Below are 21,195 nucleotides of genomic sequence, written 5' to 3' on the forward strand. Positions count from 1 at the left end.
GTGGACAGATTACTAGTTATAAACTAGTCTTTAAAGAAAATATTCAGTTGGCTACTCCTAAGTTGGACAAGAATAATGTATATAAATTGGAGATCTCAGGCAGGGGTCCCAAGACTGGAGCTACGAGTTATTGCAATATTAAAAACGTAGTTCCCATGCCAATCAACAATTGCTTGGTTTCTGAAACATAATGAATTGCCAATTGTTGCTCTAGTTCTATTGTTGCCAGATTAGGTGGAAGCTGCAACCATGTTACTTCCTCCTGTGCCGTGCCAGCTCTCCGAAGCTTTTATATTGACTTCGATCCCTGGAATAACTCTGCTGTTAGACCATTGTGAAGAATAATTTGCGTGCATTCGGATCTAGAACCACTTGATTTCAAATGACCATGTATGATTCTTGAAATTACAAGTCATGATTTTGCAATACTGAGTACTTGATTGTGCAGTGAAATCTGCTGAAGATTCTAAATTCATGAAATTTTACTCTCTCTATCAGCCAAAGCAACAAGGTCTGAAACAATGATTTATGCTTATAACCTTGGTAAGGAAATAATTTTTTATATTCCTATTTTATTTCGTCAAAAAAGAACCTTGCTCAAGCAACTTTACTGTTTATCAGCTATTATGTTACTATCAGTTAAAAATGCTGATGAGTATACTTTTCATTACAGGTTGGATCTTCTATATTCTTCGGTGCAATACAAATTTGAAGTTTTAGAGTAAAATTAACTATTCAATGTGCGAGACTGTCGGCGAAGAACTATAGCATTGCAACTAAGCAACCTTTGTAAGTTTCATGATAGTTAAAAATCTTATCTTATTAATTGAATTTCAAATAATTCTAGTTTCATGAATATTACACTATACATTGTACGTTACTGGTGATGGTAGAGATGATTCAGGAACGCAACTAGCAGATGATTTGGCTTGAACTTTATTCCAAAAGAGACCATTATTAATCTTTTTGCGTCATCTATACAAGCAATCGGATCATTAGAAGTCTAATATTTCGGGCTAACAAGATGCATGATGCTGACATTTTATTTGCTGTAGGAGAGCGTTTAGATGTTAAGAACATGTATCTCATAAGATCTTCAAATAGAAACTAATTAAAAATTTAACTAACTTCAATATGATCCATGTTTAGATAACACTTTCTTTTAACTATGCTTTATTTTGATCTAATGATTAACATGATATCACTAGATCATCAAAACATGCATAGTTTTATGAAAAAGGGATAACATCAATTGTATTTTTCATCTTTGCTTGCGCAAGAAATTCTAGGGTATAGAACTATTGCATGCTTTCAGGTTTGACAGCTGCATATATTCGCAAATATTAAATGATTCGTTTGATTTGAGAAAAAAAGAAGAAAATGTATAGTCAACGAAAAAATAGAGAAATATTTTATATTTAGTCGGGGTTCTCAAATAAAAGAGATAGAAAAATAGCTAAAAATAAGATTTTGATATTTTATTAAAAAAAATATGGAATATGAAAAAGTTTAATTCCTACAGCCTAAAAATTGGATTATTATTTTTGTTTCAAAATGCACTTAGATAGAATAGAATAAATTTTTTTTCTTTATTAAGAATATAATAGATATTTTATATATTTTTTAAAAAATAGATATTTTAACTAATGTAAATTAGTTTAGAATATATTATTTTTTATGATCAATTAATATATAAAATTATTTTTTAGATATTATATATTTGTATCAGTTTTTCACAAAATAAATACATACATACACACACACATGTGTGTATCCGCACGTACACATACACTACATTTGCATCTATCCGCTCCCCCTGCTACTAGCTTCCAAAACCAAAGCGGGCTCTATCCGTCGGTGACCCACCAACACCCGATGCCACGTGTCGACATCTCTCTCTCTCTCTCTCTCTCTCTCTCTTCTATCCTTTCAGAACAAGAAGTCAAAAGAAAAAAAATTCAAGAACCTTTATCCCACAACGGCACCGAACGAAATGACGCCTCACCAGCCTCACTCCCCACTTCCCACTACCACCAAACACTAAAAAAAAAAAAAAAAAAAAAGCTGCCTCTCATCCTCGCTTCCTTCCCTTGTGCTCTTCTCCCACTCTGCCCTCCGTCATTCCCCTCTTCTCCTTTTTGAGCTCGATCTCGCTCGCTCGCGCGCTCGTCGATGGAGTCTGGTTCGAGCTCGGGAGGCTTCGGGAAGGGGGAGGAGAGGCCGAAGGGGCGGCAGAAGCCGGGGCCATGGCTGCCGCGGATCGAGCCCTTCGTGCCCCGCACGGATCACAACCCCAAAGAGCTCAAATCTTGGGCCAGAAGGACCGGCTTCAACCCCAATGTCTCCGGCGAGACGACGGTGAGTAGCATCGACGAGAGGGATCCCGATGAGAGGACCGAAGCTCCGGTGGGCGCCGCCGCCGCCGCTGGTGGCGGTCGTGGGGATTTGGAGAAGGGTCTCGGTCGCCGGGGAGAAGCGTTGACTAAAAGAGCTGAGATCGAGCCGATATTGGGCAGGAGAAGGACCAGGATTGCGAACGGGGGGATAGAGATCGATCCGGTGCCGAGAACAAACGGTGATCCCGAGAATCTGGGTTTTAAGGATGACGAAGGGAGGGTTCAGAAGGAGAAGAAGAGGATTAGGATTGAGCCGGTGATGAGATTGAAGGATGAGATGAGGGGTATAGAGGAGGAGCCTCCGGTGAGAGCTAAGAATGATGGGTTGAATGGTAATGGCCGTGGAAATGGGGGACCGGCAGTTGCTCCGGTGTCCATTGATGAAAATTGGAAGAAAGATGAGAAGAAAGGCGAAAGGGAAGTGGAAATTGACATGTTTCCTGAATCTCCCGAGCCGGAGCAACCATCGACATATAGAGATGGAGGGCTTAAGTGTGGCATTACAGAGAATCCGGGTCTCGGTTAGCGCATTACCCTATTCTGTGTCGTTGCTTCTCTTCATGCATGCAATTTTTGTCGCTGAAACTGAACCATTTCACAAGAATTCAAGCAGCTGTTTTTAAGGAAACTGGACGTCTAGCAATTAATTCACTAGGTTTTGAATACAAGTGGATTCTTTTTCCCCTTCTTTTTCTTTACTTCTTTTTGGTAAGTTAAATATTTTCATGATTTACAAGCATGCATTGGTAAACTTGTGGAAGCAACGATCTAAATCTTGAAATTTCAACAATATGAAATGAAAGAGCTTTTCGGTTCCTGATTTTTCTCCCATTTTAATATATAATCTGGCAAATGCTTGGTGTGAATGTTATAATGCTACCATCAGTCCCTTGAACTTTTTGGAATGAACTTTTTTCTGCTTTTTGAAGGAAAAGACATAAAAGGATGCCTTTCCCTTCACGTTTTTTAGTAATCTTGATAGAGTTATTTGTCTTATACAACTAGTACTGAACCTTTTTTCCGAGCTTCAATATATTCTTTTTCACTTTCTTCTTCAGTGAATATTCACATGTTGCAGTTATTGTTGAAATTCTGATGAGGGTCTTGTATTGATAGTATAGACAACTTCTTTTTTTGTTTTTTAATAACTGAGCATTACTGGTCGTGCTTCCTGTTGCAGCGGCTCTCATCTTTTATGGTGTGCAGCATTATTTATCATTGGTTGGTTCACTTGTGTTCATTCCTTTGATCATGGTTCCAGCTATGGGTGGTACCGATGTAAAGCTCTTCCCTTACAGTTCTTCCAACTTAAGCAACATCATTAATCTTGAAGATTGTTTTATTTATCTTCTGTGATGACAGGGGGAGACTGCTAATGTCATTTCCACAATGCTATTAATTTCTGGTGTGACAACAATAATGCATTCCTTTTTTGGTACCAGGCTTCCATTGGTTCAAGGAAGCTCCTTTGTATATCTAGCTCCTGCTTTGGTAATCATAAACTCGGAAGAGTTTCGAAATCTCAGTCAAAATGTAAGTCTTTAGTTCATATAATGGCATTTACCATCTCCATCTATTGATACCAGTTGCCACTTTTTTTATGTCAAGCCCTAAACATTTTGCCAGTCATCTAGAAACCTTACTGCTGTAACTAACTTGTTTGCATATACCATTGCCATACACCCTTGCAGAATAGTTTGATAATGCCCGTGCATGATATACATTGTGACGTATATCATGTTTCTCATGATTTTTTCTTCCTCCAAATTGCTACTATAACACAAAAAAGAAACAAAAAATTAATACAAAGGATGGCCTATTATTGCAAAATAATACAAAGTGATCAAGCGATCACCTTTCTCTTTGAACTTGGAGTCTGACCTTACTTTTAAGCAAGATTTCAATGGGATCTTACCCCCAAGAAAGTGGCTACAGCCACACCCAAAGATGAATATAGTCATGTCTATGCTTTGATGAACATCTAGTAGCAAGGTCTTCGTACCAACCCATGCCGTTCCATACCAAACCGTACCCTTCTGTACCATGCTCATAAGATATAGGTATGGCACTTAGGTTTGGTTCGGTATATGAGCCAAACCAATCCGTACTGATCCGAACGAGCAAAATTGCCCCATGCTAGCCAGTATCGACGCATCCAACCTGGTTTTGAAAAGTGTTGTGGTTGGGAATAGGAAAAAATGTTGGAAGCCTATCTCGTACAAGATACATATGTACCATGCCAACTGTACCATTACCAAATTGGTAATGTACTAGGACAGTTCTTTCGGTACCAGTTTTGAGGAGCTTGTTTGGTAGCTTGGTATAGTCCTGATCATGGTTGATCATCCCCATCATAAGGATGGGTAACTTGCCCTTTCCATGTTCATCCATGTCCAATAAAATATATCTGTATCATCAATAGAGAGCACATAGTCTCTCAGTCGCTAGAATTGCCAAGAGACTCAAGAAATGGGGAGTCCTTGTATATTATCCATCCTAAAACAGAACTCCCCCTTACGAAAGCCCCAAAACATTCCGAAATGGTTATAGGTTTCCCTTGACTAGTTGGCTTCTATCATTGGTTCAGCCACAAACTAGTCTTCATGAACTTGTTAATCAAGTGCAAGCATAAAGTACTAATCACATCTATTTTACGTAATTGGATTATCAACCTTAATAGTAACCATCAGGATTTGCTTCGCCACAATAGATGCTTACTTGGGCTCATTCAAGTATCTAACTGTTTGACAAATGACCAGTTAACCTTGTCCAACTAGTACTAGATACTCTTTCAACCTTACTTAGCCCCAAGTTAATTGATTTAATTAAAATCAGACAAGCAATCAGGTAGCCTCATTGAGACAAGGCCAAGCTCTACTTGAACTTGGGCCGAATTTAGAGTGTTCTAATTCTACCAAACCAACAATCATCAAGTCTTGCATAGTGTCTCCGACTGAATCAAACTTTACTTTCATAATCAAACTGCACTGTATTTGCCTCTGTTATTGTGGTAGAAGAATAATCCATAACCTTGGTGACGAGCAAATGATGATCTCAGCATTTCCTTTCATGTGCACATAAGCCTGCTGAAGCTTCTTTGTTATGTAAGACCTAAATAAATTAGATTTCTTCAATCTGTATGTTCTGATGATCCATGCACTTCAGCTGTAATGTTTTACTTGTACAACTTGTAACTAAGTGATAATAGTGATTTGCTGGTTGACTCTGAAATTCCATTGCCAATGTAGTATCCAACTTCTAGCATTCCAAAAAATTATAAACCTTGCATTGGACAACAGATCTGCTTTTCCTTTTAGTTGATGAGATCATGTGCTTTTGTTTGGTCAAATGCAGAAGTTCAAGCACGTTATGAGGGAATTACAAGGGGCCATAATTGTTGGTTCAGTTTTTCAGACAATCTTGGGATACAGTGGCCTTATGTCACTTCTTCTAAGGTAAAGTTGAATTGTATTTTTTTGTTTTTTGAAATTTTTCATGATTGTTTATTCTTGAATTCAAAGTATGTTATTTCTACCATGCAGATTTTTTGTTTGATGCAAACGGCTCTCAGTGATTGGTCATTGTTACTGTTTTGCCTAGTCTAGCTGGGTCCCCAAAGTTCAGTAAGTTTAGGAAATAGGAGTTTAGCAGTCGTTTCATATGAATAAATGCTTAGTTACAAATAGTTGTTTGGTTTTCGTCTTTCTGAAAAGTGGATGTCATAAGATTGATGTGACACGTCAGTTCAGTGAAAAGTGACAGGCAGTATTATTCAAAGGCTTGCCCTTGGATGAGATTGAGGATTCAAATCCTGGGTACTAACTCAATTAATCCTTGTAGCCAAACTGCATCTATCTTTACAACAACAAAAGTCAGGTGTGAAGCTAAAAAATAAGGTGATAATAAGAATAGTAAAATACTAACTATACTTTAAATATAATGCTCGCTATTTGGTCTGTGTTAGGTGTGCACACTAGTCTCTTTCATTTTTTCCCTTTAGAAATGTTTGCAATGGAACCTGTCATTCACTTGGTAACCATCTGAGAAATGAATTTGCGTCAGGCTTTTTTACTATAATGGAGAACATATGGGAAATGCCTGAAAAATTATCGGAAAACAAATTAATATATCATTCGATATTTAGAAATATTTCTCATTCCATTTCCTCATCAGTTATGTTTTAAACTCCTTTCTAGTTTCCATTTCATACATTGAATTGTTCATCCATTTCCTTAAGTGGCACCATGTTTATTTCTAGTCAGCTAAATTTGTTCTGAGTGATTCCAAATAGGATATATAAATATTTCAGAACTTTGTCTCCTTTTGGATAGACTATTGCTGCAAGACTGGCACATAAGTTTATTATGATGAACTGGTACTTCAAGTTTTGTGTTTATTTTTTGGTTATATTACAGGTCAATAAATCCAGTGGTAGTTGCACCCACTGTTGCCACAATTGGTTTGGCGTTTTTCAGCTATGGATTTCCTCAAGCTGGAACTTGTGTAGAGATCAGCATTCCCCTGATTTTATTAATTCTTATTTTCACTCTGGTAAGGATAAGCAATCTTGTTATACTGATTTATATGTTGCAACTTGTGAATATTCTATGTTATTTTGCTTTTGTGTAATGTGATGAAATTCAGATAATGCTCAATAATGACCATTTCAACACTCTTGCCTAATTGCAGTACCTTCGAAGAATTTCTTTTTTCGGGAATCGTGTATTCCTTATTTATGCGGTATCTTTCTCAACCTTTTTATTTGTCTGTTTGCTGAACTTTTAAACTCATGAGCAGCATCCAGAGGACACATTTCCCTATCTTGAGGCTTCGGGCTAAACACCATATATCTGACCTTCTCTTGCAGGCCATCTAAATGGATTGATTGCTTTTATTAATACATTTTTATAGAAGTCAACTATAATGTAGCTTTGTTGGAAGTGATGCTTATCATCTTTTCACATTATGCACTGGCAGGTTCCCCTAAGTGTTGTGATTGTATGGGCATATGCCTTCTTTTTGACAGCTGGTGGGGCTTACAACTATAAGAGCTGCAGCTCAAATATACCTAGTTCAAACATCTTACTGGATGCTTGCAGGAGACATGCAGATACTATGAAACATTGCCGGACTGATGTTTCTAATGCATGGAAAACTGCTGCTTGGGTTAGGGTTCCTTATCCATTCCAGTGGGGTTCCCCAATTTTCAGTTTCAAGACATCTTTCATTATGGTCATTGTAGCATTGGTTGCATCAGTTGATTCAGTAAGTATCATTTAAAAATTAAAACATTACTTGCATTAAGTAGATATATTCACATAAATGCACATTGTAAGTACTTGCTTCATGACAGTTTTCAGTTGCAACTGATGCTGAAGGTATTATTTATGATGAGAAGCTTTTGATTTATAATCTTTATCCTACAATGAAGAACTTAGGATTTATAATTTACTTTTTCTTGGTTGCTTTTGGAGTGTTTTCCAGACCGAATTAGACATATGATAGATTGGTTTCCATTTCATGTTGTGTCTTTAGCAAATCCACCACAAACATCAATATTTTTCGACAACCAAGGGATGCCATTTTCAGGTTAGGGATGTAATACTTCCACTAAAGACTTGTCTTTGCCCCTTTTTTAATATATTAACTTTCCTCATTTAAGGTGACAAAATAATTAAATCAAGTTTTGACATTTTCTTTTGCACTTTCAAGTTTATTCTCGCCCTTTGAATTGGCTAGGTGGTACTTACATGATTGTTACTTGTTAAACATTCAAGATGCAACTATAAAAAGGGTAAGGGCATTTTGACTCATGGAAAACATATTTATCTTGTGATGACCCTTAGGATATACCTGTAATGCTTGAATCTGAAATGTGCCATAAGTTGCCCATGTGAGTTATATGCACTATCAAATAGCTTATTGTTGAAATTGAAGGTTGGGGATCAGATGCTGGTTTGACTTTCTAGCAAGATGTGTAGAATTTCTACTATGTTGTGATGCAAGTCATCATGCAGATAACAATAACCATAACCAACAAACCTTATGCCAAATACATGGGGTTTGCTTTATAAATCACTGTTTTCTGGACTGTTTCTCAACACTCTGCCCATGCTGGCTTAGATCCTCCCCTCTTCTTTCCTAATCCTTTACAAATCTCAGCATATGGTCCCTCATGCGAATTAGATCATCCCTCTTTACCAGGCCTCCTCATATCTTCACTGCACATGTCGACGCCATATCAATTAGGTCTCCATCATGTAGATGCTAATTGAAAGCATAGATAGTAGTGAATTGTTTTATGTTGTACCCTGGAATTGGTCAACAAACTTATCCCAGTAACTTGGTTCTGAAACTGTCAGCACAAGCCAGATCCCGGCACCCTAGGTTGAAATAACTGGCAAATGAGGATTCATAAAGGATATCTTTGTTACAATGAGGTGTGATGGTTATTGTTATGGTCTGTGAGCCTTATACCGAGGTTTTCCAAGGTTGCGAACTGTCACAAGAACACATTCTCTCATTTCTTTTAATGGCTTTTATCCAGGTAGCTATGGACTCAACCAGCACATAAATTCATTAATTTCTTTTTCACCTGAGGATACACAGTATACACCAGTCTGGCCTTGGACATTTTTTTGTATAATACTTATGGTGAGAACACACAGATGTAGACCTGAAGGCTTAGAATTGTTGATTTGAGCAATTGAAAATGTTGCCCGCCAATATCAAGCTGTAGTATATCATTAAAGGCTTACATTGTAAGACCGTGATGTTAATTCCTTTTTGCCATAAGCAATCCCTGTGAGGCCCAATAGCCCCACATCGGAAAGACTCGTTCCAGAGCCTGGGCATATGAGGCGGGTGTCTCCTAATCCTGCAGACGCGTTTTGGGTGGAAAACAAAACCGGGGAGGGGTGAAGGACGCTTGCGTGAAGCCCCAGAACCGGACAATATCTGGCAGGGGAGCCCCGTGTTCCTCCCTCATGTGGCCCCCACGTGGGCACTAGGTGCCTCACGTGCCTCGCAGAGGCGGGGGCGTGACATTTGGTATCAGAGCCGAGGACGGCTCTTGTCCGATGGTGGGAAGGGTGTGAGGCCCAATAGTCCCACATCGGAAAGACTCGTTCCAGAGCCTGGGCATATGAGGCGGGTGTCTCCAAATCCTGCAGACGCGTTTTGGGTGGAAAACAAAACCGGGGAGGGGTGAAGGACGCTTGCGTGAAGCCCCAGAACCGGACAATATCTGGCAGGGGAGCCCCGTGTTCCCCCCTCATGTGGCCCCCACGTGGGCACTAGGTGCCTCACGTGCCTCGCAGAGGCGAGGGCGTGACATTTGGTATCAGAGCCGAGGACGGCTCTTGTCCGATGGTGGGAAGGGTGTGAGGCCCAATAGCCCCACATCGGAAAGACTCGTTCCAGAGCCTGGGCATATGAGGCGGGTGTCTCCTAATCCTGCAGACGCGTTTTGGGTGGAAAACAAAACCGGGGAGGGGTGAAGGACGCTTGCGTGAAGCCCCAGAACCGGACAATATCTGGCAGGGGAGCCCCGTGTTCCTCCCTCATGTGGCTCCCACGTGGGCACTAGGTGCCTCACGTGCCTCGCAGAGGCGGGGGCGTGACATTTGGTATCAGAGCCGAGGACGGCTCTTGTCCGATGGTGGGAAGGGTGTGAGGCCCAATAGTCCCACATCGGAAAGACTCGTTCCAGAGCCTGGGCATATGAGGCGGGTGTCTCCTAATCCTGCAGACGCGTTTTGGGTGGAAAACAAAACCGGGAAGGGGTGAAGGACGCTTGCGTGAAGCCCCAGAACCGGACAATATCTGGCAGGGGAGCCCCGTGTTCCCCCCTCATGTGGCCCCCACGTGGGCACTAGGTGCCTCACGTGCCTCGCAGAGGCGGGGGCGTGACAATCCCTATGCTCTGCAATAACAGGATTTCAAGAATTTTTAAATTCCTGAACTTTTAGTTGTTTGTTCTTAGCAGCTGACAACATATCTATGGCAACTTGAATTTGTGAGTTAAGTAAACTATTATAAGGGGAGTAGTGATATAAACTTCTCTTTTGCTGTAGGCTAATTATAGATCCTATCAAAATTCATCTTTATTTCTTCATGTGACTTTTGATTATATTAGTTCTGCACTTAAGAGTTTCATATAATTTCCATGCGGAGAACTTAATAACAAGTCCAAACAAAGAGGGAAAACTGCACATTTGAAATAAGTTGGCTGGGAACTTCTGCAAACATACACCTATATCCTTATCATAACTGTTTTTCATTATAGTTTGAGTTGTCTTTGGTCCTAATTATGGGGTTTACATAGTCTATTTTTAAAGTGTTAGTTGCCTCATCTTATGAAGATCACTTCATAGATTTATGTAGGTGGTTATACAAACATATTTAGGTTTTTAGGTGCCAAGTAATTTTAGAGCAGCTATTTCTGACCTCATTATTTTCTCGTAAAATCTTATGACCTTTTTTGTACAAGGTGAGATATCAGGGTGACTTTTTTGTCATCTTGCATTACAGCTATTTACTGGAAGTATTGTGCTTATGATACTGATGGGAGAAAAGGAAATGTTACAATAGATATGCTTCTGTTTTTGACATTCTCATTCATCTAAGATGGCATTTACCTCCATCTGATGACATTCACAGTATAAGAACTGAATTGCTGCTTGAATATAGTTTACTAATTGAAAATTCTCCAGGTTGGGTCATATCATGCTACATCCATGCTAGTCAACTTAAGGCCCCCAACACCTGGAATTGTTGGCAGGGGAATAGGCATGGAAGGGGTTTCAGGTATTCTGGCTGGACTCTGGGGCACAGGAACTGGATCAACCACGTTGACTGAAAATATACACACCATTGATGTTACTAGAATGGCTAGCAGAAAAGCTTTGCAACTTGGAGCAGCCTTATTGATCCTCTTTTCCTTTGTAGGTAAGATAATGCATGGTACCCAGGCATCTTTAAATTCATTTGTGCAGTCACTCTTTATACAAATAGAATACTAAGCGCCAAAGTTTACTTATGTGATATAAACATAATTATCAGGCCTCACACAAATTGCTTATTACGTAACAAGACAAGAAATACATCATATTTTGGTTACAACTTTCTCTCTTTCTACCTTTTCTTTTCACCAGGAAAAATTGGTGCGCTCCTTGCTTCTATCCCACCTGCTTTGGCTGCTTCTGTTCTTTGCTTCACGTGGGCTTTGATTGTAGCACTTGGCCTATCAACTATGCAATATACTCAAACTGCAAGCTCCAGGAACATCATCATTGTTGGGTTTACCTTATTCATCTCTCTCTCCATTCCTGCATATTTTCAACAGTATGAACCCAATTCCAGACTCATTCTTCCCAGTTATTTGGTGCCTTACGCAGCAGGATCAAATGGACCAGTCCATACAGGCAGTAAAGGGGTAAGCTTTTACATTAAAACTTTCAAGCACATTCATGAAATATATATACAAGCATGGATTTGCATAGTTACCTAAAATTACAAATGCATGACTTGTCTAGTCTTCTGAGATGCTCTCTAATCTTTGCTGCTGACACGTGCCTTATCAACATTGTCCCCTAATTGATGTAAATAATACTGGAACATGGATCTGATAGGACTTTGCCTAGCACCCTATACTTTATGAGAAAACTTCGTGGCCCACAAATGAGGGAACCAATAATTAATAGGAGGTTCCCTCGAGTATCCAGGGCAAACGCTTTGAGCTGAATAATGTGTATAACATGCTATTAGTCATGCCTTTCAAGCCTCTGAAAAGTGTTCACTCATCCAATAAAGTGTATAACATAATGTGAGGCTAACTAGTTTCTTAATGATCTAGTATTACCATTATCAAGTACATTAATGATCTAATGCCAGGATGCAAGCATCCAACTTAGATTATGTTCATGAGACTTTAGTAACAGATATACTTAAGAAAAATAAAGCTCGGACTGCCATATACTGCGCATGAACTGGTGCATCTTGTCGTTAAGACCATCTAGTTTATTCTGGATCTTGTTGATACTGTTCCTTGCTAATTGGTTCTATGCTATGTGCAGCTAAATTTCGCATTGAATGCTCTTTTATCTCTTAACATGGTGGTGGCACTCCTCGTGGCCTTTGTGCTCGACAACACAGTTCCTGGTAGCAGGCAAGAAAGAGGGGTCTATATCTGGTCCGATTCTAGTAGACCAGACATGGATCCATCTTTTCTTGGACCCTACTTGTTGCCAGAAAAAATAGGGCGCTTCTTCGGCTGGGCTAAATGTGTTGGTTCATAATTCAATATTATGTCAAACCTAAGGCATTGATCATGTGTTTGCTGCATCCTTGTTGCTCGGTCTTGTAGCATCATTCTATTAGATAATTTTTCTCGGAGGGGCTTTTTTTTCTTTATTTGATGTACACTTTTCCATTCACCTTTACATACAGAAACTGAGAAAGGATATAGGATACATGCTTGATTTTATACTACACTGCTGCTGGTTCCACATTCGGAGATTTGTCTGTACATTTTGATTAACAATTGGATCGATCATCATTAACGTAATATCAGACAGTTGCCAGGGAGTTCTGTTTTCATATTCTTTCCATTATGGTGTAATCTAGAAGGAAAAAGGTGACTGCTGTACTTCTTGGCAAACAATATTTAAATTTCTTTGTGCAGATAAGATCTCGCAAACTGGAATTTTGTTCAGTTGGCATAATTCTTATAGCAGACAATGCTGATGACTTATTAAAACAGATATATATTCTTGCAGAAGAAAATTCCTTCAATTAAAGCGTTAATTGCAGTTAAAAATATATCTTGGTATCTTAACACAGCAGCAGCACAGAGGATGATGGGCGCTACGGAGGGGACTAGAAGACAGATTAGATAGAAGAGAGAGTGTAAGAGAGAAAAATTAATTAAAAAAAAGTGGAGGGGTCATCCGGTGCTATAAGGAGATATTGGGGCCAGAGTATAGCGGAGAGGAGTCTCTTTTCCTCTCACCAAAGATTGCTAAGAAGGAAGTCTCTTGGTATTACGGGCAGAAAAATCAAGCAAGAGGGTTCCGAACTGTGAAAGGAAAGAAGGCACAAAAAAAAAAAAACAAAGATGAACGCTGGAATTCTAAAGTACTTGCCTATTCATAATTTTGAAAGATTTTAAACTAGTTTTGCTTTGTATTTTTTTTTCCTGAGAGTTTTATTTTCATACGATCCTAAGTCATGTATCTTGAGACTAGATTAGGTTTGCAATTACAAACCTACAATATATACCACACAGGAGGTTGTTTTTGAGGTGAAGCTGGAAGTCACTAGTGATGTAAATTGGTTATCAGTGACTCGATTGAACCAGATCTGGTTCTTTATGTTTGTGTTCTTCGAAGCAAAGGTGATAGGGGCACAGTCTTGGCCCCGAACCAACCCTTGCAATACTTCGATATTTAGATTTGAATTTGGTTTCAATGTGACGCTACCAACAAGCAGCCCTGGCACCTTATAATAATACTATATTAACAATAATAATTTTACATATGTTGTAGAGTGTGAATCTAAATTTAAACACTAAAAAGAAGCTTGAGATTTATTTTTTTTAGGTATGTTAGAATATGGTACAAAATCAAAATATTCCATTACTTCATGTGGTTTTGAAAAAGAGAATTAAGGATTTTTGAACAATAGGTGTCTTCCTAAGCAATGGATTTTTTATACTTGTTCTAAAAATCCTGATATTAGGAATCTCTTATTAGAGTAGAATTTTCCAAATTCATGATTTTATATGTTTTAATGCCCTTGCATTCTGCACCTTTTTTTTTTGCTGAAAAAATAGGAGGGGGGGAGGTGAAACCCTGCCTGCGTAGCAGCCCCCACTGGATCCCGTTCCACTAGAAAATATTCAATGCAGGTAGATGAGATGGTCATTCTTTACTCATACTCTTCCCGACTCGTGGGTTGCCCCATGTGTGAGTTCGTCACCCCAGCGCCACCTCAGTACTGGTGGACCAGATGGCGACTCCACCAGGCAGATCAGACGGAGGGCATCCGGTCCCACACATTTAATCGACGCTTGCGCGTTTCGAACTTGGGCCACTCCGGTGGAATCATAGCTCCGTTCCAACCATACTGCCACCTTGGTGGCTTGCGTTCCGCACCTTCAAGAACTCTCATCGACTCTCTAGGAGTAGGTCTTTGGGACATGGACTACATACTTATGAGATGCATCATTCCGCCGAGGACTTTGGCAACATTTGGTGCTATGAGAGAGAAATCCAAAGATGTTAATATATGGTTGCTAGAACAGTAAAGCACTACCCGCATTTTTTGTATTTGGGGGGGATATTTCAAGAATTAAGCATAAGAACATGTTGGTGATTAGGTGCTTGCGAGTTCGTTACATTTAATTTAGTCCACAATGGTTATACATCCTACATATTTTGTTACTACATCCTACATATTTTCTATGTTACAATTCATAATTCATTCTGTTTATGTTTCATATCATGACACTCACCTTTGGTGGTAGAAAAAAAGTATCAAAATAAATCAATAAAGCCAATGTGTTAGGGGCGAGAAACTTTCATACTAAAGGCACTAACTTCTTTAGAAGATCTTTTCATGTATTAAAGAAAATTTAATCCGCCTATTTATATTGCATCGCTTTTCATTAACAATGAAGGGAGTTTTCATGCAATACATGGCAAAATAGAGATTAGAGTGGATAAACCAAATAAAAAAAAAAAAAATTGAAATCACAAAAGGTTTACATACAATTCATTTCGTACTAGAGTTTTATATAATTTGCTACATAGAAAATTTCATGCAAATCATAAAAATTTGGACACTGACTCGCCCCATAAAAAAAAGTTGCAAATGAACGTGACAAGTTTTTTGGAAAAATGAACATAACAAGTTTATGCTGCCTTCTTGGATCTAACTCAACTTTTTATAACTAGATCTAAAGCTACTATGTTATGAGTAGCTAAAGCCTAGTTTCCACTTGACTTTGCTTGGCTTGAGAAGGGATTTAGCAGAGACGAAGAGAGAAGTTACGCTAATATTATATATATTTGAATTCAGAAGATTCTTTCTTACATAAAATGTATCGATATTTTCTACCTTGGCATTAAAGCAGTCGCCCTCGAAATGAATCTACTTTGCTAATCAGGAGAATGACGTGTCACGGGCAAGTACAAAAAAAACAGATTTCTAATTCTGTAATTATACACGTATGGATTTACAAAGAGCTTCCAAATATGCTCTTATGGAATAAAAGCCAATTTAATTTAACTAAAAACTAGAAACATGTTTTATCTACAGATTCTACACCCATCAATGCTTTACTTTTTCATGCAAACTAGTTTGAATTGGAATGAGAGGCTCTTGCGAACGTAATATAATTTAAGACAAGAGTCGAATATTTAATTTTCTAAGGAACCAAGAATATATTCATTATTGTTGCCTAATATTAGTATTTAAGTAAATGGAAGGTTGCTCACAATATATAGAAGCTTGCACTATCAATTGCACATAGTTGTTCAACTACTAGTTAGATATTGCAAAGTACACTTAATAACGATAAACCTCTCCATCTAATTACATTGATGCCCCACAAAGATGTTAACGATAGAAATTTTATTTTTTATAGTACATGATTGTTAAGACTGATCAACTTCTTTTATTAGGATATGATTTGTATTTCAATTATTAAAATTCTACTATCAATACCTTGTATGAAGTCCAATTCACTAACTCCAAAAGTAATCTCTTTGTTTAAATATTTTGTATAAATGTTCCTTTCATTACCCATAAAAGGCCGCTTATAAGTGCACAATAGTCTAAAGTTAGATTATCATATCTATTTTAGCCCATATCTTACATCTTGAGCGTATTCAATTTCTAATTATCATATTCACGTAATATCTTGTGTGCGAATAAGAATATTTACTCGCATCGTTTGTTATTAAAGAAAGCATGCCAAGAAAAGAATGAGAATGATGAGCTTGTATGTACGTACAATCGTACGATTTTTGGATATTATGATGATATATTTTTAATATAGTACAGTAAAAATCAAACCAAAACCAATTCCTGTTTAGTTATCATGCACAATGTACTAATTTTAAGTATAACTTCTATTGATAGGTAGGTTTCACATTGTTGTTATAAATAAAATATTGAAACATTCCATTAGATTCACCCACTAACATTTAAACACATGCAATGTTAATGCTTGATGGATAGTTAAAATCATTTCCAATGATCATTACATAGGACTAGGTTTTTGGGTGACTAGATTTCTAAAATACAAAAAATTTATTAATTAACTACTACTTTGCCCCTCCTCCAGCAAAATAAAATTAGAATAAAAAATGGTATGTTTAAGTCAAATGTTGTCACGACCCCCGCCCCGTTCCCGGCGGGCCGCCGCGACGGTCCTAGGGTGCGGGTAGGCATAAGGCCACCAGCCACCACGTAGAACCCTACTACCTATCAATCATCCATAAATTCTGAAAAATTTTGGCATGATGCATGCACAAAATGATCACCTTTCCTATGGTGACCTGTCAGGATTATCTCAATACATATAACACACTACCTGTCAGAGCAGCAATCACATAATCTGTCACATATAAACCTGGACAATATATAGCAATACATTATCACAGGCACACAACTGATCTGCACACATATATATACCTGCTTCCCAATCCATCCATGGTCAAACCCATATCCACAACAGGATCTATGACTGTAACTATACACTATATACAATAGAAGGTTTATAATACACCAAAAGGGTATAAACCTCTATCTACATTATACTATACTATACTATGGAGCGGCACAGCTAGCAGGCAACCACTAATCCTGCTCCTCTCTATACAATACCTTTCCTGCAATCAAAAACATCAAACTGGGGAGTGAGTATATAAATACTCAGTGAGTGGAGTAGAGAGTACTATGCACATGAGACAAGATATAATCATGGCTCGAGGTAAAATCTCAAGATCAATAACAAGATGAACATGAACTCAACATAAAGAATATGGAGTAAATCATCAATATCACCACAATCAATATCAACTCATCTGAAGCATATATGGAATAATCAAGTCAACATATATGCTACTCATGAATATGTTCAACATGTCATAGTACTGAATCATATAAATCAGGTGTCAATAGGCTGAATCATCAACAAGACAGCTATCGGGAGGTGGGTTTTACGCCCCAGGCGAACCAGCAACAACTCTCTACTGCCATATGCATACATCGAATATGACACCACACCAATATGTAAATCATCACTAGACAGCTGTCGGGAGGTGGGTTTTACGCCCCAGGCGAACCAGCAACAACTCCCTACTGTCACATGCATATGCAGGATAAGACACCATACCGATAACATAAATGCTAGACAGCTGTCGGGAGGTGGGTTTTACGCCCCAGGCGAACCAGCAACAACTCCCTACTGTCACATGCATATGCAGGATAAGACACCATACCGATAACATAAATGCTAGACAGCTGTCGGGAGGTGGGTTTTACGCCCCAGGCGAACCAGCAACAACTCCCTACTGTCACATGCATATGTAGGATAAGACACCATACCGATAACATAAATGCTAGACAGCTATCAGGAGGTGGGTTTTACGCCCCAGGCGAACCAGCAACAACTCCCTACTGTCACATGCATATGCAGGATAAGACACCACACTGATCATATAAATGCTGGCCAGTATCCAGAACAGAAATCCATCTCACATCTACATACTAAACGGCACCTCGCGGGAATTCTACATCCGCGGAAAGCCATACTGCACCTCGCGGGGTCTTACTATGCCCGGCGGCAAGCAGAATATAAGTCGTAGGACCGGCCGATCCTACGCCTAGGGCCGTGTCCCCCCCTAGGAAGGGACTGGGCTCCGCCCACCCAGAAGGCTACTATGTGCACAAAGGCCGATGTTCAACCCCCATCGACTATAGGTGTCCTGCAGATACTGCCAAGCCATGCATAAATGCCATAATGCACCCTCCCAATACTCTACTAAAAAGGAGTATAATCAAGATTACCACTCACTCGATCATGACCCAATCATAAACTAACATCAGGGTTGGGAGTGAGGAATCACGGGAGTACAATGCAATTCAATATACCATGAGAAGGGCTCTACAAGTCTTTGAAATAGAGGAAATAAAATCAATTTACAAAAGAAGTCATTTCACAATTCGGAATCAATTTGATTACTCATCAACCCCTCGTAATTCCTCTCAATGTTCCCTCACATGCATGTACAGAATAATCAAGCATGGAGAATCAAGATTATAGAGGAATCTACTACAATATCAATCAATATGCTCAAGTGGAATCAATTCACACTTGGCGACATTCATGAAAATGAATTAAGAATGCTCATAGTGCAAAGTACATGACTCCCACTCACAAGTCTTTGAAATAGATGAAATGAAATCACTTTACAAAAGATGTCATTTCCCAATTCAGATCCATCGTAATTCCTCTCAATGTTTCCTCGAATGCATGTACAGAATAATCAAGTATGGAGAACAAAATATAGAGGAATCTACAACAACAATTAATCAATAGGCTCAGGTGGAATCAAGTCACACTTGGCAACATTCATGAAAATGAATAAGGAATGTGCTCATGGTGCAAAGTACATGACTCCCACTCACCTGTCAATCTGGCACAGCCCTGATACGCCTCCAAAAATCTACAGCTGGCAGTGGGGAACTTCTTCCTCTTGTTTCCTAGCTTCTTGCCCAACTGTGACATGCATTTACAATACATTTAGTCTTGTATCAAGGGCTATAATCTACGTGCCAATTATAATATAGGGAACTTTAATTGATTCAACTCCCCCGTTTCCTAAATCTTTTCTTTTCTTTCTCTTTTTCTTTTTCTATTAATTAACTCATCATTTATGTGTATTAGGGACTCCCTTGCACGAGTACAAGGTCTCCCTTAGCCTAATCTAGGCTTAATACCCTATTATGGCATGAAATCCCTTATTTTCCACCCGGATGAACAGTAACCCGAACTGACAGTGGGTTACTTCATCCCGGTTTTGATCCACTTTCAGGACTCCAAATTTGATGAAATTTTTACCTAACATTCTACACTCACAGAGGATTCCAAAGAGATAACATGCATCATCATCGGAGGCCGTTTGACCCCCTAAATAATTTGCCGAAGTTGGGACTTCGACACAGTTTTTCCGTAGTGCCGGAAAAATTTGTTAAAATCCAATTCTTCCTCTTTTAACCGCCTCTACAACCCTTATCCGACCCCTCTAGACTATATCCACCCTTTGTATAGCCTAATGTCATCAAAAGACTAGATAGAGATGGATATTTACCTTTTTCTTTTTGGAAATCGAGGTCCTTGCGTAGAGGAGAAGGAGATCTACGTTTTTCCCTTCAGCTGGAAGTACAACCGGGATCTCTTTCCTCCTCGAATCTTCTTCCTCTTCTTCTTTCTTCTTCTTCTTTTTCTTCTTCTTCTCTGTTTCACGCCTGAGAACCCCCTCCCTCTTTCTCTCGGTTTCACCAGCTCAAACCCTCCAATTAAATCACATCAAAACACTATTCACCCTTTGTTTAATATTATTAAATTCCCATTTTGCCCCTAACACTTCAACATATCTACCGTTATGCCATTAACTTTTGATTCCTTCCAATTTTACCCTTACCACTTCAATGCATCTACAACTATGCCATTATCTTTTGATTCCTTCCAATTTTACCCCTTATATCAATTTTAAAGGACTATTCTATCCCTTTTTATATATTAAAAAAAAAAAAAAAAATTTGGGGTTATTACATCCTCCCCCCCTTATATAAAATTCGTCCTCGAATTTAAAAGAGTAAATTACCTGTCATAGCTGCATTCGATGTCTGTGCCTCCTGTGGATTTACCGTGAACACCCTTCCTTGCCCTCTGCCTACTGGAGCTGACAGTTGAGATGGTCCAGCACTCTGCTGTGATGTTTGTGCTTGACCTCTACCTCTGCCTACAGGCTCCCTACTACTAGGCCTGTCCATCTGCACAGAAGGATAGGATGCCAAAGGCACAAACTGCTGGGTGGCACCCTGCGGGCATTCTCTGACAAAATGACCCGGCTGTCCACATCTGTAGCACACTCCCTGACCCATTCTACATCTGCCAGGGTGCTGCTTCCCACATATGCCACATACTGGCCATGATTGGAACCTAGATTCAGTTCTGGCCATAGTGACTGGAGGACGAGGTACTGATGGTAGAAAAGTATCTTGTGATTGACCTCTTTTCCTCCATTTCCTCTTACGTGGGACAGGTGGAGCTAAGCGTACAGACTGCTCCATCGGGCCCTCCGAGAGATCTACTCCCTCAGATCTATCTCTACTGCTTTGCCCTTTCCCCATACTCATTTTCCTCTGTTCTCTTTCAGCCCTTTCCTCTTTGTTTCTGATCTCCCACTGTTTTGCTTTATCAATCAGCCTAGACAAGGTGGGGACCTCTACTGCCAGTACTGCATTATAAAGCGGGGAAATCAGACCCCGCCTGAATCTTTCTATCCTGGCAGCTTCAGTGGGGATGATGTAAGGAGCATACTTCCCCAATCTAGTGAACTCACGAGCGTACTCAGATACGCTCATTCCGGGCATCTGCTTCAGCCTCTCAAACTGAAGAGCCCGATTCTGCCTCTCAGCCGGAGACAAAAACTCATCCATCACTGCTTGCCTGAACTCTTCCCAGGTTGGAGGATTCCTACTGTACAATCTGTCCTCCACGTGC

General features: G+C 39.3%; 1 protein-coding gene across 1 annotated transcript; it reads left to right on the forward strand.

Moving 5' to 3' along the window:
* The first annotated feature begins 1,990 nt into the window (after window positions 1–1,990).
* Window positions 1,991–12,995, forward strand: LOC103704655 (nucleobase-ascorbate transporter 11-like). The gene is made up of 10 exons (XM_008788036.4): window positions 1,991–2,917; window positions 3,577–3,674; window positions 3,759–3,929; window positions 5,751–5,851; window positions 6,812–6,947; window positions 7,086–7,136; window positions 7,374–7,661; window positions 11,111–11,345; window positions 11,552–11,832; window positions 12,473–12,995. Exons 1-10 carry the CDS (start codon window positions 2,173–2,175, stop codon window positions 12,692–12,694), a joined length of 2,328 nt encoding a protein of 775 aa, XP_008786258.2. The 5' UTR covers window positions 1,991–2,172; the 3' UTR covers window positions 12,695–12,995.
* The last annotated feature ends 8,200 nt before the right edge of the window (window positions 12,996–21,195 follow it).

This window comes from Phoenix dactylifera, chromosome 5 (genome assembly GCF_009389715.1).
Source record: "Phoenix dactylifera cultivar Barhee BC4 chromosome 5, palm_55x_up_171113_PBpolish2nd_filt_p, whole genome shotgun sequence".
In the NCBI taxonomy this organism is placed as follows: Eukaryota; Viridiplantae; Streptophyta; class Magnoliopsida; order Arecales; family Arecaceae; genus Phoenix; species Phoenix dactylifera.